Consider the following 16,773-nt stretch of genomic DNA (forward strand, 5'->3'; position numbering starts at 1 on the left):
TGCAGAACCGCAGACCATTCACGAGTTTCCCTTCCTGCCCAGTAGAACCCCCGCGGCAATGGGAGACCGCCGCCCCCGGCTGGCCCGGCGCGCCTGCACGGCCCAGGGCTCACGGCACGCAGGCGCCCGGCGGGCAGGCGCACCCGCGGCCCGGGCCCGCCTGAGCGCGGTGCGCCAGGGCAGGCAGCGGAGCGGCCCCCGGCGGGGCGGGGCGAAGCGTGGCGGGCGCGGGCGCGGCTGCCGAGTCCGCCATGGCGGCGGGAGCCGGGGAGGCGGCGGGGAGCGAGGCCTCCCTGCGGCGGCAGCTGCAGAGCTCGCGGGAGGCGCAGCACCGGCAGGCGGTGCTGGTGCGGAAGCTGCAGGCGAAGGTGAGCAGCCCGGTGGGGCAGCTGCCCGGGGCCGGCCGCGCTGAGGGGGCACCCCGCGGCGGAGCCCGCGCCCGGCTGGGACGGGGCCGAGCCCGGAGCTCGGGGGAGGCCCAGGCAGCCGCCTGGCCCCGCCGCTGGCACGGGCCTTCCCCCCCGAGTGAAGCTGCCCAGGCGGCCGGCAGCGCGGGCCCCGGGGGGGCGGCGCGGGCAGGGCCGGCGGGCGGCGGGCCGGCCTCGGTGCTGCTGCGGGCAGCCCCCTGCGCTCCGCTGCTGAGCGCAAACCCGCGTTCTGCAGCGGGGGCTGCCTCAGAACTAACTCTGAAAAGCAATTTGGAAAACTCGTTCCTCTGATTTCAGGGACCCTCTGGGCTTTTAACCCGCTGGGCTTTTAGCCCGCTGGCAATACTGATTTGGGGTACGTGGTGGCCATAGGCCAGGCATGGCTGTCTTTGAGTCTGTCTCATCATTCTGCTTGCCATCACTGTCTTAGGCTGAGCAGATAGGACTACCGGTAAAAGAAACCCTGTCTCCGTTTCTTTAATATTAGGCAAAGTGAAGCTTCCCTGTATCGTAACAACTTGTTGACTGAGTTGGCAGCGCTGTGAAACGTACTGTGTGCAGGCTGTATAAAGACTTAAGAGAAGAGCTAATGCAGGAGGAGCGGAGTCTGTTACAAGCTGCATTTGCTCATCTTCCTTGTCTGTGACCATCTAGGTGCTGCAGTACCGGACTTTGTGTCGAGAGTTGGAACAGCAAGTGGAAGCAGGAGGGGTGAGTGTGCAGGTTGCTAACTGAAGATAGTGTACGTAGAATTTGTAAACACAGACAAAAAAAAAAAGCTCCCCAAAGCAGTGACAGAGGAGAAGGTTCTGCACCCTGAGGGTTTAAAGAAGCGCTGTAAGTTTGCCTCGCAGTGTTTTATCCATTTGCTGTTCTTAGAGCAGTAGTCATGGAAATGCCGCTTCAGAAAACCCTATCAAGAAGGATCTTAGATTTGCAGAAGAGTGCTTTATTGCTGGAGTAACATTTTGTCCTATGCTTGGGAGAGGGCTGTACTGCCTGTTACATTATATGGCTGTCTCTGAAAAAGAATTGGTTCAAACATAGCATTTTGGAAGGCAAGAATGTTGGCATTCAGCATCCAGAGCTGGCTCTCTGCTTTTCTTTCTGCTTCACAGCTAAAGTAAACCTAGGAAACAAAGGGTAAGAGAGTAGGAGAGCATTCCCAGGCTTCAAGTCAAAGTTAGCCCTCACAGTTGCGAACCGAGGATACTTAGCTGTGAAAGTGTGACAGTGGGAGACTGAGAGCTACTCGTGTTGAGTAACATCCTTCCCCTCCATTCCTCTTCATAGTCACGACACTGTTATGCCTGGAAGAAGCCACGAGCTCTTGAGATACCCAACAAGTGGAGGTGAAAGTGATGGATGCTAACAGCAGTGAACACAGGAATCTGACTAAACATTTCATTTCTTCTTAAGGGATGCCTTCCAGGCAAGTGGGAAGCCACAGAAGACCACAGCCTGGAGAAAGCACTGCTTCAGGTGGAAGAGGAGCAGCAAAGGTACAAGGAAGAAGCATTCCCTCGAACTTGGTATCCTGATGCTTACGGAACTGAGAGAAAAGCTGTCAGTGCTACCTAGGCTCCCCAAGGGAAGCGGTTGGGCAAGCCACTTTGAAAGGAGAAGGGTCCACAGTCCGTTTTCTGTGGTGCAGCAACAGTGCTGTGTGCTGAATGGCTCTGTTTTGAGAAGGGGGATTATTCTGGGTGACCTCCACAGGTCCCTTTGCAGCCTAAATTATTCTAGGGTTAGAATAGTAGGTGAGTGACTCAGGGCAATGCTAGAAAAAGGTGATGCATCCAGTGATCAGACAGCACAAAGGGGATGTAAGAGGTTAACTGTGGGCATCATGAAATTTGAAGAGGGAGGAGAAACCAAAAGCATAGATGGAAATTGATGGAAATTGAAGGTTTAAAGCAAGGAGAAGCAAATGAGTGCACCATCACAGAGAGATCTTAGTTAATCCTAGAAAGCACTTTTACTGCCTCTCAGTTTGACAACAAAGTCAGTGTTGAGGGAGTTGGAAAATTGTGGGGATGCTGCTTCAGGATAGCAGTTGTTCAGTCAACCTCATTGCTGTTTCTCCCTTTCCAAGGTGTGAGAATCTGGCAGAAGTGAACACTCTCCTGCGGGAGCACCTCAACAAAGCAAATGAGGTGAATTCAGCCCTCAGAGAAGATGTTGGAAAACTGACGGCAGATTGGATGAGGGCCCGGGAGGAGCTGGAATTGAAGGAGAGTGAATGGCGCAATGACCGTGAGGTAAGGACAAGGCTATGGGAATGTCGGATGTGATGCCAGAGTGGAATGAGAATGCATTTTATTTCTGGTGTAGAGAACTTGCTGTGTGAAAGTTGTGGGTCTACATTGTATTGGTGTTGAGAGCAGAAGGCAGGGGTGTGAGATGGAGGAGTGCCAGCAGATTGTGGTGGTGGAAGGTGCCCACCTGCTGTGCTCGGTCCTAAAGGCAAATGCTTGCTGTTGCTGTGTACTGGTCATCTTTTAGTAGCTCTTAAATGTCCATCTAGAACAGTCCAGGAGACCAGAGAGATCTGTGTGTTTTCAGATTCAGAGTAGCTGATGGACGAACAGGACAGGCCTCCCTTACCTTGCCTGTGGTAAGCAAATCTGACACTGGTCTTGGAGGGGCTTGTTTTTGTCTTCTTCCACCAAGACTGTTAGAACCTCTGCAAAGTGAGGTGATGAATCATCATCATTTGCAGATACCCACTCCTGCAGGAGGAGTGTGGATGTTCCCTTCTTTGAAGTCAGGTGGCTGGTCTGCTGAAGATGCCTCTTAAGTCCTTGATGCCCCTCTCAGAACTGTTATTAAAGGAGACCTGGTGGTGGTTGTACTCTCTGCTATCTGAAAGCATAGTGTCACTGTATAGTGACAGTGAAGGCTGAATTGGCATTTCTTTTTGACTTTGCACATTTAGCTTTATGAAAACTACTTAAGGGGTGAACATAACCGTCTCATCGGCCTGTGGCGTCAGGTGGTAACCTTCCGCCGTCATTTTCTGGAAATGAAGACTGCCACTGACAGGTGAGTAGAAGTTAAGGCTAGATCTCTTGGCAAAAAAATGTAGCTTGCTTTCACACCTGCTTTTTAAGTCTCAGTGTTACATCAGTTGTGGCTAAAGATACGGTTTCTCCTGTGGTAGTCTGAACTAATGCCGTTAAGCATGCTTTAGGCTATTTTTGGAATCAATTTGTTTTATGCTGGTTTTGAGATAAAACTGAGGGGCTTGAACTATAAGGAATGCAAAGGCCCTGAAGAGATGACTTTGCTATGGTGATGACTGAGCATATTAACACAGACACAGGCATATATGGACACATTGGAAGGGACTCACCAAAGCTGTGCATGCAGCATGTAGAGCAGTCTCTTTTACAGAATGATGAAATCTCATTGAGTTTCTTTTCCCACTGCTTCTGATGGGAAGATCATTCGTAAATACATATTTTTTTTTCTTTCTCATTTCCAGTTTATATTTATTCTGGTCAGTTTGTATCTGCTTAATCCTGTACCAATATTGTTGAGGGAAATAATAGCTTCTCTTCTCTGTTACTGCATTTATCCAATTTATTTTGCTTGGTTTGATACCTCTTTTTATCAGTGTTCTCTTATTCTTGGGCTCTGGGAGGTTCCTTTCTCATGATTGCCTTCTACATGAACAAAAATAGTAATGGTACATTCTTCTGATGCCAGCATGTGATTTCAAACTCTGGGTTACTGTCAGCTATTTACCTTACTTGATTATAAGCCTTCCTTAATGTGTAGAGTATGCCTGATCTACTATTGCATTCTTGTGTTATTTGTGCTTTTTTGTTACAGCATTTTAGGATTATTCTTACACCACCTTCCTGAAATGTTTATTATGTAGATACTGTCATGGGCCTCTTAGCAGTTGAAGTGTTGATAATAATAGGTCGCTTAAGGCTGATCTCCTAGGTATAAAAGCTGAGGACCCTGGTAAAATTCCTTACACCTGTTAATGATAATTAGAGTATGTTAATAAGATAGAGGAGGAACAACAATTGATAAGAGTAATTAGAGGTCCCTGAAGCTTTCTGGCTGTGCCATACATTTCTTCTTATCTCTGATGAGGAACAGACTCATTCCTCAGCTGTCCAGTAGACTCACTGCTCAACTGTCAAGATGTGTCCTGATCCCAAAGCATCAGATGAACGATTTGTCCTCAATGAAGATGTCATCTTTCCAGCCAGCTTTCACTATTGTGCTATTACATGCCTCAGAAGTGAATCAGCTGATAAAGATGGTGGTGTGAACGTTGTATCTTCCTTGATTCTTTTTCAGAGATTTGTCGGAGCTGAAGGCAGAGCAGATGAGGCTTTCTGGATCTGTCCTTGTAAACTGCTCCCGTCTAAACTCCAGCATACAGCTCTGGGAGTCCATCACTCTGGGTAGACCTGTCCTGAAGGATCAGGCACAGCAGCAAGCAGGACAGGAAATTAACCAGAAGACTGGAGAAGTGATGTGCTTACAGGTCAAGGAGGACGTGGAGAAGAAGGAGCTTCAAGACAGGTAAAGGTGCTTTAAACTTTGCTATTACACACATTATCTTTTGTGGCTGCTTCCTGGATCCATAGGTGGGCTGTGTTCACATTTAAACACACCCATTCTGCATAGCCCTATTATTTCTGTCCCTGGTCAAACTATTGCCTTCAACAGAAAGGACAGAAAAAAATGTCTGACTGATGGAAGCTCTTCTGAGTAAGACAAGACTGGAAAAGAAATTGCATGTTACAATGTTTTTGTTTTAACTGATTCTTGGTGAGAAATTGAGACCAGTGTGAGGAGACTTCTGTCTTGTAGAGCCCTTTTGCTAAAGGGGTTGTGCTAAAGGTGTTGTGAGGAATTTGCCCACAGCAAGCATAAGCACTGGAGCACCTTTGTACTGACAGTTCCTGGGCAGACTGAGTGCAGAAGGCCTTTGGGGCAAGAAGTGCCGATTTGCAGCATCAAGCATATTAATCTGTAGGGATTCTGGGTTGAACTTTCTCTGCTATGCCTCTGGGAGCTGCTTAGCTCTTTAACAGGTGATGGTGTGCAATGCTTTTGGAATGGCACGTGGACCTTGTCTTCTCAGGGTGATGGAGCTCTCAGCCCTGCTTGTACAGTCTCAGAAGCAAAACGAGGAGAAGGAGAAGGCCGTGAAAATGCTTAACGACACTTTGGAGATTCTAGTATGTTTTACCTTTATCTGGGAGGTAGCCCAGTGTTTGCTCTCCAGCCTTAGCACAAAGGGATGTGGCTTCCTCAGGAGAAGAAGCAGTAAAGATGCAAATTGTATGGGAACATTAGGCATATTGCCAAAATACTCCTTGTGTGTTTGGCACATGTGTGATCAGTTCAGGTGCAGACAGTGGCAGGGAGCTGCTGACAGTTCAGTTGTCTTCCTCAGGCAGATTGCATCAATGCTATTCTGCCTGTGACTTTAAGCCTCTGGGGATCAAAGTTCCTTGGAATTGACAGCTTCGTAGCAGTCTATAAAAATGAGCTGTTGGTCTTCCTCAGTTTTAGCAAAGAAGAAATTGAGTAGATCTGGGAAGGAATACAGTAGAATCACTAGGGCTGAGGCTTATCAGTGTGACAATACTGCTGGGGATGTGAATGCTGCAGAGGGGAGCAGCTCTTCCCTGACCACCCTTTCCTTACTCTGTTCTCAGGAAGCAAGTCAGTTAGAGAGAGAATATGAAGCTTCATTGACTAAAAGTGCCAAAGAGGAGAATCTTTCCCTCCAAAAGGTGATAAAAGATATAACTGAGGTGAGTACAGAGTTGAGACCACATCCCTGTAAATTTGATTTCACAGTATTTGAGGAAGGCAATGGACTAGCGCAGGGAATAGATATATATGTTCTTTACTATCTATGTTAACTGCTACTGGCTGTTTAATTTTTATACCACTTTTCTGACATAAAACCTGTTACAACTTCCAAGTTGGCTGTCCTGTGAGACTTCAGGTGAGTCACTAGAAATTTTAGTACCTTTGCCTTCACTGTCCTGCTGAGGCCTGTCTTGGACTATACTTTCCAGGTTGGCTGCTTGACGCGTGTACTCCAGTGTTCCTTGAATGCTTCCCCCACCCTCCTTGAGTAATGACTCTGTTGCTCTTCAGATTTTTAATAAAAGGCCACTGACTCAATCAATGCACTTGCCAACTCTGCTCCACTCTACCTTCACTGACCATTATCTCCCCAGAATTGCAACTGATCTGTTTAGGGGTAACTTTAACTTAGTCCTAAATTCTGCTCTATGGAGGAACGTTTAATCATCAGGTCTTTTACACAGCCTCTCACAGAGTTAGTTCTTTCCCCTTATGTAGTCATTTTTATCCTCTTGTGCTGCTGCTCAGAGTAATTACAAACATTAGCTTTTTCATTGCTGTTTCCCAGTATTCCTCAGCTTCCTTCTTCCCTGGGCAGCATTAATGTTTCCTTTTATTGCTATTTTGAGCATTGATTTGGTGCTCTAAGAAGCTGAAGGAGACCAAAATCATTCCTGAGATCTTGAAGAAACCGAGTGTTCAGGCAGCCTCTAGCTGCTTCACACTTGCTGCTTCTTGGTTTATAGTAATGGTACTCAGAAATCCCTGGAGTAGTTGTGGTCACAGGGACAAGACTTCTTTGTTGACTGAAGAAATGAGAGAATTGAGTTTTTAGTGACTCTAGGGTGAAGTGGGGGAGAAAGAAGAAATGAGTAAAGTAGAATGAGTAAAGAGTAACAGCTTGATGTGGGCTTTCAGGTGGTGTTAGATGACAGTGACAGTACAGTCAACATTATCTGCACCGAGAGTTCCCAACATGCAGAGTATAGCAACATCCTCTCTTCTCTGAGGTCCGTTGATGCAGAGCATGCCTTTGTATTGGTTCAGGAAGCACTGGCAAGGAGGCAAGGGGCAACACAGGTGAGAATTTCTGCTTGTCTTCACTGCTGGCCACAGGCTCAGCTGCTAATGCTTCACTTAGCTTGAAACCTTTCTATTTACTTAGCCAGTTTGGCTAGTTTCTTTCTAGCCTTGCCAGTCTTACCAGCTCCGTGTTCTACTGCTTTTCTCTTCTTGATCTCCACCCCCTCATCACAGCTTTTGCCTTCAGGTGAGATGTCTCTCTGCCTGCGTCTTCTCCCTGCTATGTGGAGCCATCTTCCCTGCTCCTTATTGCTTGTTTGTGCTCTTTCCCTGCCCGTTCCTTGCAGGCCCTAAAAGAAGAGCTTTCTGCCAGACAGGATTCTATCAATTTCTTGCTGCACCAGCACAGACAGTGGGAAGAGAAGTGCAGGAAGCTGCAGCAAAGGGTTGAGCAGCTGGAGGAGGAATGCAAGATGTCCAGCAGCCACCAGCAGCACCTCCACTCTCTAGTAGAAGCACTCAGAAGGTGAGTGTTTCCTTCTTCTCCTTCATTCTAGAGGCAATCTGCTTCCAGTTTAGGGAGTTCAGAGGTGTTATGGGCAAAGAACTCACCTTCCCTACCACGTGTTTGGCACTTAAGCATCCTGCTGTCACTGCTTTTCATGCTCTGCTGTGAACCCTAAGGCTTTCTTGGAGATTCAGAGCAATTCGACATGCTGCTACTCTGCATTCTGTTCTTTGGGTGGTCTTTCCTAGCCACTGCTTCTCACTGAATGAAGGCAAAACCATGCCTTACTTTCTCTTCCCCTCTTCAATTACCTTGTGAAGGGAGGTGCAAGTTCTTTGTCACTGTATTCCCCACAACTCCATCTTGGAATGATGAAAATGGGATCTATGTTCAAGCCTCTTCATTCTTGTAACTGAGCCTTGTCTCTGCAGTGACTGTGCAAACCTCGAGAAGACCAGGGAAGACCTACAGCAACAGCTTGAAGTGACAGAGCGAGAAGCCTCGCGTCTGCGACAAAGTAACACCGAACTGCAGTTGAAGGAAGATTCAGCCCAGGGGGAAATGGCAGAGCAGCAACAGATGATGGAGAGAGCACGTAGTGACCAGGAGCTCCTGTGAGCGTTAAAGCTTTTTCTGGGCAAGGGTGGGCATTGCTGGACTTCGGGAGGCCCACTATATAAGAGGAATTTTGCATGCTTGCCATTTGTAGCGTGGAAGGGTGAAGGGAGCATGTGGGCAGGTCTGGCTACCTCCTGACATGCAGCATAGCTGCCTCCTTGTACTTCCTTTATGACTCTAAAAAAGTCATGCCAAACCTGACCAGAATAGTTGATGACAGGCATAAACTGAAACAGGAGAGGTTCAGACTAGATTTAAGCAGAACAGAGAACTGAACAATGAAGGCAGTCATGCAGCAGAACAGATTCCTCAGAGACGTTGTGCAGATTCCATCCCTGAAAATTTGGAAGACCCAACTGGATAGAGCCTTGAGCAACTTTGACTGCTCCCATAGCTGACCCCAGCCGCTTTGAGCTGAAGATTGGGCTACAGGGCTCCTGTGGTCCCTGCCAGCCTGAATCATCCTGTGATCCTGTGACTGTTGGATTGGAAAGTCATACGTCTCCTCCCCAGATAGAATGCAGGCTCTTTCATCATTTCACTGCTGAAGGCAGGAGTAATTGTGGGAGTATTAATCTGGTCTGAAAGAGTCTGTCTTACCCGAAGAAGAACTTTGGAAAGACTTATATCCGGTGTATCAAAAAGGAGAGAGAAAACTAACAGGGAGAAAGCTGCTAAGTTGAGTGTACCTGAACTTTCTGGAGGTGTTTTGTGATTCCTGGAAGCTTGTTTTACTTCCTCCATGACAAATGTTTCACCTACATCAATGAGAGAGTGAAGCATCTCTAGTCAGGAAATGCCAGTGTTCTTTAGGTGTAAATAGAAAGTGGTAGAAATCGTTCAAACTGCCATATCTGGAACATAGTATGTACTCTAGGTTTTGGAAATGAGAATGTTTTTACGTTAACATTTGTTTGTCTTTTCCCATTCTTATAGAATGAAGGACTTGGCTGTCCTTGAAGAGAAATATTCCTTATTACAGAATGAGTTGGTAGTTGCGAGAGAGACACTGGAGGAATTGCACCTTCAGAGGGATCTGCTGAAGCAAGAGAAACATGAGCTTACCGTGGCACTGGAGAAGGTATGGTCACCTTATTCCTGGGCAGCACTTGTGGGAGAGGCAGCTGTGATAGGAAGACCACCACAGATGCTGTTTCTGTCAGTAGAAGAAAGGGACAATGTTGTTCTCTTTCTTGAAAAATTGTAATCAGACCACACAGGCTCTGGGATAGTTAGTCCCCGTGTGCTTACTGAGAGTGCTGAACTGGGAGCATGTCAGAGGCACATGGGTGATGTGGAGCTGCTGCCTGAGTTCAGAGATTGTCCTGCCTTTGTTGTCATGTTGTTCGTCTGTCTCTTCAGGCAGAGCAGTCAGTCGCAGAGTTGACAGGGGCTCAGAATAAGCTGAGTGCTGAAATAGCTGAGCTACGTGTCGCAACAGGGAACATGAGCAGTATCAATGAAGCTCTTGCATTGGATAAAGTGCAACTGAACACACTTGTGCTGCAGGTGAGCAGAGTTGCCAAAGATCTTGCCAGGTGTTTGTCTCCAGCTGCTGCTGTTGCTTCTCAGACTTCTTGCCTTCAGACAGCATGACCGAGTGAATATGGAAATGTTCCTCCGTTTTCTGTCCAAGCCAAACCTCCTGCCGAGTAAATCTTACTGTATTTTATTTCCTCTGTGCTTCTGCGATTGTAGCTGGAGCAAGAGAATGAAGTTCTGTCAGGTAAAGTGGGCGAGATGGAGAGAGCAAAGATCTCTGACCAGGAGAAGCTGAACTTGTGTAAGAGAACAAATGAAGAGCTCTGCGCAGAGAAAGCCCGCCTGGAGCAGCTGCTGAAGAAAGCAGAGGAGCAACAGGAGGGGCTGCAGGTACAGCTGACAATACTGGCAGAGGAGAAGGAAGAAACCCAAGAGAAACTCAGTCGGGTGAGACCAAAAACCTGGTGCTTTTGGGTGAGCATTTGGCTGCTTGGCTCAGTGAAGCTGGATCTGTTAGATTCTGCAGTGTTTTTGTCAAGGCGACCCTTGGTAGCACTGCAGGTCAGAAGGCTTTGTTTACTTCTTTTTGGAAACATGTTGATGGCTTGCAAAGCTTTTCTGCAATTCTCTGCATTTGTTCTCTGCTTCCACAGATTCTTCTAATCCACCTGTCTGTGTTGGCCTGTTTTTTGGCTTTTGATAAGTTGCAAAGAGATGATTGTGTTGTCCATGAATCTGAGTGGGGCTACTGCTCTCAAAATGTGGCAGAAGAAACAAGCTATAGCTTTTTCTAAGGCAAAAAACAGGGCTGCATGTTTCTATTTATGCTTTTTGTTGTGAAGTCTGCAGCTTTCAAAACTCCATTTGTCTGAGCAGGACAAAGCTGCAAGTCAATGTTTGCTGTCTCATGTTGCTAAGAATGGGGATGACATCCTGAAATTGTTGAAGTTGTATTTTAAGATGTACATACAACTTTGTGGCTTGAAAACTGCCTGGAGGAGAAGGTCCTGAGGGTGCTGGTTGACAGCCAGCTCAGTGTGAGCCAGCAGTGTGCCCAGGTGGCCAAGGAGCCAACAGCATCCTGGCTTTATCTGAAACAGGGTGGCCAGCAGGGCTAGGGTAGTGACCGTCCCCCTGTGCTCACACTGGTGCGGCCGCATCTGGAACCCTGTGTGCAGGATTGGGCCCCTTGCTCCAGGAGGGACATGGAGGGGCTGGAGCGTGTACAGGGATGGGCAGCGGGGCTGGGGAAGGGTCTGAGGCACAAGGCTGGTGGGGGGTGGCTGGGCGAGCTGGAGGTGTTTAGCCTGGAGAAAAGGAGGTTCAGGAGAGACCTTATCGCTCCCTACAACTAACTGAAAGGAGGGTGTAGTAAGGTGGGGGTTGGTCTCTTTTCCCAAATAACAAGTGATGGGACAAAAGGAAATGGCCTCAAGTTGTGCCAGTGGAGGTTTAGATTGGATATTTGGAAATACTTCTTCACTGAAAGCGTGGTCAAACACTGGAACAGGCTGCCGAGGGAGGTGGTTGAGTCACCATCCCTGGAGTTATTTAAGGCATGTAGACATAGCACTTGGGGACATGGTTTAGTGGTGGAATGGGCCGTGTTAGGTTTACAGTTGGACTTGATGATCTTACAGGTCTTTTCCAACCTAAATGATTTTATGATTCTATGAACTGTTAGAGCCTCTTTAGGCTTTGAGGAAGAAGATGAGAAATAGGTGATCACACAAGACTTCACTCTGGACTAACTTATTTCAGTACCCTAAAAAAAGAGCTTGGGAGAGTCATGTCACTGAAGGAGACTAGGGAGTTTGTCATCATTTAACTGTCAGTTTCATAATATATAATATTGGGTATTATGGAATAACACTGAGAGAATTGTTTGTTTCTGATGGTCTGTTCTCTGTTAGATAGTCTTAGTTTAGGAGTACGCGGCATGTTTGGCAAATACACAGCAAAGGTGTTATACTGAAGAAAATAGTGGAAAAAGTCAGTGTTAATCCTCAAGCTTGAATACCAGAGAGGTATATTAGAGAACTTCTAATAAGACAAGTAAACAGTATTGCGGACATGAACTACTGTACAAACCGTCTACCATCTCTCTGGCCCCTCAGCCAGACTTTCATAAATCGCTAAGTGACACTGCCATGCATCACCTTGTTTCATCCAACTACTTTACTCACTGAAGCAGGTGATATTTTGATCATTTTTTTTCCTAGAAGGAGAAGCCATGTGTATTTTCATTTTCTTCACTGAGCAGAAAAGTTGCTTTTGCTCAACCTTACCTGAAAATTTCCAACACTGGAGTAGATTCTGGTACAGTTTTACTTTGCAAGGCAGTTCTGGAAGACACAGTATTTTTGCATGAAACCGTAGTGTCTGGGGTACTTGGTTTTTTTTGTGAAGGAACTGTCTGGTCCCAGACAACTCAGTATGGCCTTACATATCACTCTCAAGTTAACAGTGCCAGTGCCTTTTGACAGCCCAGGGTATTAGTGCGGTACACAGCAGATGTTCTTAAACTTACAGCCCACAGTAGAGGAGCTTCTTCTCCTCCAGCTCATTTGGAAGTAGCACTGGCTGGCTCTGCACAGAACTCCAGAGAAAGGACTCTAACTGCATTTTGTCCTGCTTCCAGGTTTACCACCAGCAAGAGTCAGCTAGCAGTGGTCTGGAGCAGTTGCGCCAGGAGTCCTCTCGCCAAGGGCACGCACTGGCCAAGGTGACCAAAGAGAAGGAATTGCTGGTGCATGAGAAGGCTGCCCTAGAGGTGCGACTGGCAGCCATGGAGCGGGACAGACATGGCCTTTCAGAGCAGCTGGCAGAGGCCAGGTAAAGGCAGGGAGGAGACCCTAGGCGGGACTAGTGGTCTAGATTATTTAATATTTGTAATTATAAAGGTAGTAATCATTACACAAGGATTGCATCTTGTGTGCTTTTCAGATGTTTTCAGCTTTCATGGACAGAAAATGGAAGAATCCTGAAGGGAAGGGGGGAAGTATACCGTGATTTTAATGTTATTTTTCTGACAGCTAAAGCTAGCAAAGCTCTCCTGAGCCTTGGGAGTATGTTTATGCCCCCTTGTACATTACTGTGTAAAGTCAGCAAGTCAGCTTGGCTCTGAACTGAGTAATAATTAAACCATGCAGACATTTATTGATACCTGAAGTTTCTTTCTGGTGTTGGTTTCTTGTTCTGTGCATTTGAACATAGACCTTTTCCTTATTGAGTAGTTTGACATGGGATCTTCAGAATTCAAGGCTGTTGCATACAGACATTGTGAGTAGGACACTGCCATTTAAGGTGAAGCTAGTGGCTCATGCTGAAAATGTTGAGGGCCTTCTGTTTTTAAGCTAACTCTTGTTAAGTATGGTGCAGGACCTAGAGTTGGTTAGACCAGCAGCAGGGAAACCTCTTTGGAATTCTTGCCAGTCTTTGAGGATTGTTGCCCATCATTGATGTCTGGGTCCTGTACTCCTTACCGCATGCTGTTTGGAGATGTCACAGAGAAGTTACACGGGGAAGGAATAAGATTCAGTGCTTCTGCTGTATCAGGTGTGCTCAAATGGGACAAGTTCTGCTTTTCCCCACCAAAAAAAAAAAAGTTTTTCCTCCTCTTAGGAGTTTTTTGGAAGACTCCTGAACTTGCATAACTGTATGAATGATGTTTTAGAGGTTGTTTGTCACACTGCTTGACTTTTACACTTCATCACTCCAGAGTATGTTGTTAGCAAGGCTGATAAACACCACTTCAGCTTAGTGTGTTTTTTCAGAGCTGCTGCTTCACCTGAGCTCTAGCATCTCTTATTTGATCCAGCTGAATTATGTTTGGTTAGTTATTGGGCTGTTACTAAATGTTCAGCTCCTTTTTTTTTTTTTTTGAGAAGGGATACATTATTTTTTTAGTAAGATAAATTGGTTATGAAGAACCTTTGGCAACAGATAACGAAAAATCGGCAACTATTCTTGCCAGATGTTGTTGTCAAGAGCCTTTTTTTTTGCTGTCACAGTTTTATACTCTTATCATTTCTGTTCTGTTTTAGAGATTGACTTTATTTATCCTTAAAATGGAGCATATTTACTTCAGACTGCCAGAGATTGGCATAATCAGAAATATGTGCTTGTTCTTGAAGATATATCTTCCATCGTCCATCAGAGTAGTGAAATCCTTCTTTGCGGGTTTTATTGTTGCACCACTCAGGTGCCCCTTTACCCTGAAGGGTGTTATCCTGACTGCGTCCCTGTACTAGTGAGGCAGTGCCATGTATTGTAGGAGCCTGGCTCAGCAGGTGCTGTGTTAGCTTAGGGAGGTAGCTGCAGCTCCTCGTTCCAAAATCTTGTGTGCCATATGCAGCAGCTGGCTGAAGTCTGTGCATGTAACAGTTTGCATCTGTGGTACTACAACTTCCCTTTTAAAGAGTGACAAGTGGCAGTAGCCCAAATTACTTAGTAACTTAAAGGTAGTGAGTTTTTCTCTTGAACTTCCAACAATTTAAACTGAAGCATAGATGTCTCTCCTTTCTGATAGTTTTTGTTCAATAAAATCTAGTTCTGATTTCTTACTCACGCTGCTACAAGCATAAGATTTTACTACACTATCTGATATATTTCTTCAGTCCCTTCTAAATATAGGGAGTCTGGAAAATTACCTGCCTATACCTACACTATGAACAGCGTTAAAAAGTCATGAGTCAGCCAGGGACATACTCTTACTCTTTCCCCCTGAAGAGCAACTAGAAAGTGCAGCTGAGATAGGCTGGGTTTTTGCTTGCTGACACAGACTTCATGGGCACGGCTACTCATGTGTCATAGATCAGACGACAGCAATTTAAGATTTGGTCATTGAGATCAAATTCGGCTGGGTGTTCTGTGTTGCGATAGGTCATAAGGAAAGCCTGGACGTTCCCTCAGAGAGGCCTGCATCACTATTTTAAATGGTAGAAATGTATTTTTTGTATACAAGTTTCCATGCAACCCATTTTCTGTATTCAGAGGTAAGGATCTCCAATGCCTTCTTACTGGAAAGAAACTAATTTCTCTTTGTATTCACAACTTGCAGGTCACTAAAGGAGACCCTGGAATCTAGCCTGTTTGAGGCTCAGCAGCGCTTATCTCAGCTGGAGATCACCAAGAGTCAGCTTGAAATCCAACTTCATGCAGTTACACAGGCCAAGGAGGTAATACAAGGTGAGAGCCTCATGTGCTTTGTTTCTGGTGATCCCCTGCCTAGAGAAGATGGTATAAAAATAGTTCTGTCTGCAGTGCTTCTGAGGAGTGAAGGAACTGGAGGCAGATCCCTCCTACACTGAAATTCAAATGGCTTAAGCTCAGTAAAGTCAGAACCATTGTTTGTGTAGACTGAATCTTGCCATTTGTCATGTTTGTAGGGGAAGTGAAGTGCCTTGAACATGAGCTGGAAGCTGAGAGAGCTCTCATGAAGCAGGAACGGGAAAACATGAAGCAACAGCTCATGCAAACAGAACAGCAGTATAACAATACCCTGAAACTTCAGGAAACTGATCATGGAGTGGAAATAAACAAGCTTCTGCAAGACCTGGTAGGAAACAATATGCTTCTGAATTCTTCAAGCAAGCTTTGTGGGCTAGCTTTAGAAGAATAATAGCCTGAGCATGTGAAATGGCAGCAGTCATCTGTCATAGGCCACATGTTGCAGTGGCTTATACTTGAAGGCACCTGAAGACCCACAAGACTATGCTGGGACAATAAATGCAGCCACAAAGTCACTGTGGGCATAAGACGAGTTCAACAGAAGGTTGGGTGGTCCCCAGCCAAAGCATGGCAGCAAAGGGGTAGGCTCTTCCCAGACTCCTGTCTACCATGAAGTAGACTCCTAACGTTTGCTGCCAGCTGCAGTCACAAGAACTTTGTTCCTTTCTTTCTGTCTTTTTGCAGTTGACAGAAGTATTATCTTTGGGCTTGAGGCATATGGAACAGGCCCCTTGTTCCTGGTACTTCAGTTGTTGGCTTCCCTTGTGAGTAGGGCGTCAGGGTACTGGCCTGTTTCTCATCGTGCAGTCCATCTTCACCTTTCTATTGGTTTGAAGGGGGCTGAGCTTTGAAAATAGAAAGAAATCCTGAGGCGTGAGGTGCTAGGAAGCAGGCAGCCATCAGAGGAGGGGAAGGTGACACCACCTTTTCTTCCACCTGCTGACCCTCCTTTTAAGTTCCTCGGTAGGATGATTTATGGGGGGCACAAAGTCACTACTGTGCACTGTTCAGGTGGAGGTTTGTGGGAGGGATGAAGCTTCACTTTTTTTTTTTGAGGAGTTTGGCTGGGACTTTGTCTTGAAATCTCTTCTCCCCTCACCAGGCAAGGGAGCGGGAAGGGCGCAATTCAGAGCTGCAGGAGATGCGGGAGCAATGGGAAAAAGAGAAGGCAGAGAGAGAAGGGGAGCACGAGAAGAAGCTGTTTGATATGAAGGAGAGAGTTGCTACCATGCAAGCTCAACAAGAAGAGGAACTAATCAGAGTTGAAGATGCCAAGCAACAGGTAAGGACCGTGAAAGGAAAATTCGTGCGGTTTTTTGCAAAGCTAGAGCTGTGGGAGGTGGCTGGATATCAGGCTGTGTGGAGCAGTCCTGCATGTTCTCTACACTGAATTTGGTGAGGTGAAAGGTGTGCAAGGCTAGCTTTGGGACTAGGAATGAGATCTTTCGTAGGAAGCCAGGCAGAAACGTCACCTTTCAGTTGAGATTTTCATGCTGCTATTGTGTTCTTTTTTTTTTTTTTTTTTTTTTTTTTTTTTTTTTTAAGACTTACCTCAGAGTGTCTTCACAGTTCTCTTAACGGTCCTCTTGATGTGTACTGATTGCTTATAGCTTTTAACTACATTTAAGA

General features: G+C 46.3%; 1 protein-coding gene across 7 annotated transcripts in view; it reads left to right on the forward strand.

The window, feature by feature from the left end:
• The first annotated feature begins 217 nt into the window (after positions 1–217).
• CEP250 (centrosomal protein 250) overlaps positions 218–16,773 on the forward strand; it is a 37,262-nt gene continuing 20,706 nt past the window's right edge. For 6 of the 7 annotated variants that reach the window (XR_005106620.1, XR_005106621.1, XR_005106622.1 and 3 more), the window contains exons 1-18: positions 218–368; positions 1,083–1,139; positions 1,848–1,930; positions 2,524–2,689; positions 3,367–3,473; positions 4,749–4,976; positions 5,542–5,638; positions 6,122–6,220; positions 7,200–7,361; positions 7,652–7,830; positions 8,244–8,426; positions 9,367–9,511; positions 9,793–9,939; positions 10,129–10,359; positions 12,554–12,747; positions 14,975–15,102; positions 15,303–15,472; positions 16,247–16,426. Coding sequence is in view for 3 of the 7 variants with exons in the window: in XM_037403424.1 (XP_037259321.1) it covers positions 252–368; positions 1,083–1,139; positions 1,848–1,930; positions 2,524–2,689; positions 3,367–3,473; positions 4,749–4,976; positions 5,542–5,638; positions 6,122–6,220; positions 7,200–7,361; positions 7,652–7,830; positions 8,244–8,426; positions 9,367–9,511; positions 9,793–9,939; positions 10,129–10,359; positions 12,554–12,747; positions 14,975–15,102; positions 15,303–15,472; positions 16,247–16,426 (2,673 nt within the window). In the remaining 4 variants the exon portion in view is untranslated. Of the gene's footprint in view, positions 369–1,082; positions 1,140–1,847; positions 1,931–2,523; positions 2,690–3,366; positions 3,474–4,748; positions 4,977–5,541; positions 5,639–6,121; positions 6,221–7,199; positions 7,362–7,478; positions 7,552–7,651; positions 7,831–8,243; positions 8,427–9,366; positions 9,512–9,792; positions 9,940–10,128; positions 10,360–12,553; positions 12,748–14,974; positions 15,103–15,302; positions 15,473–16,246; positions 16,427–16,773 lie in introns of those variants that run through there. The other variant, XM_037403428.1, reaches the window with a different exon arrangement.

The sequence above is a fragment of the Falco rusticolus genome, chromosome 10 (assembly GCF_015220075.1).
Source record: "Falco rusticolus isolate bFalRus1 chromosome 10, bFalRus1.pri, whole genome shotgun sequence".
Taxonomy (NCBI): Eukaryota; Metazoa; Chordata; class Aves; order Falconiformes; family Falconidae; genus Falco; species Falco rusticolus.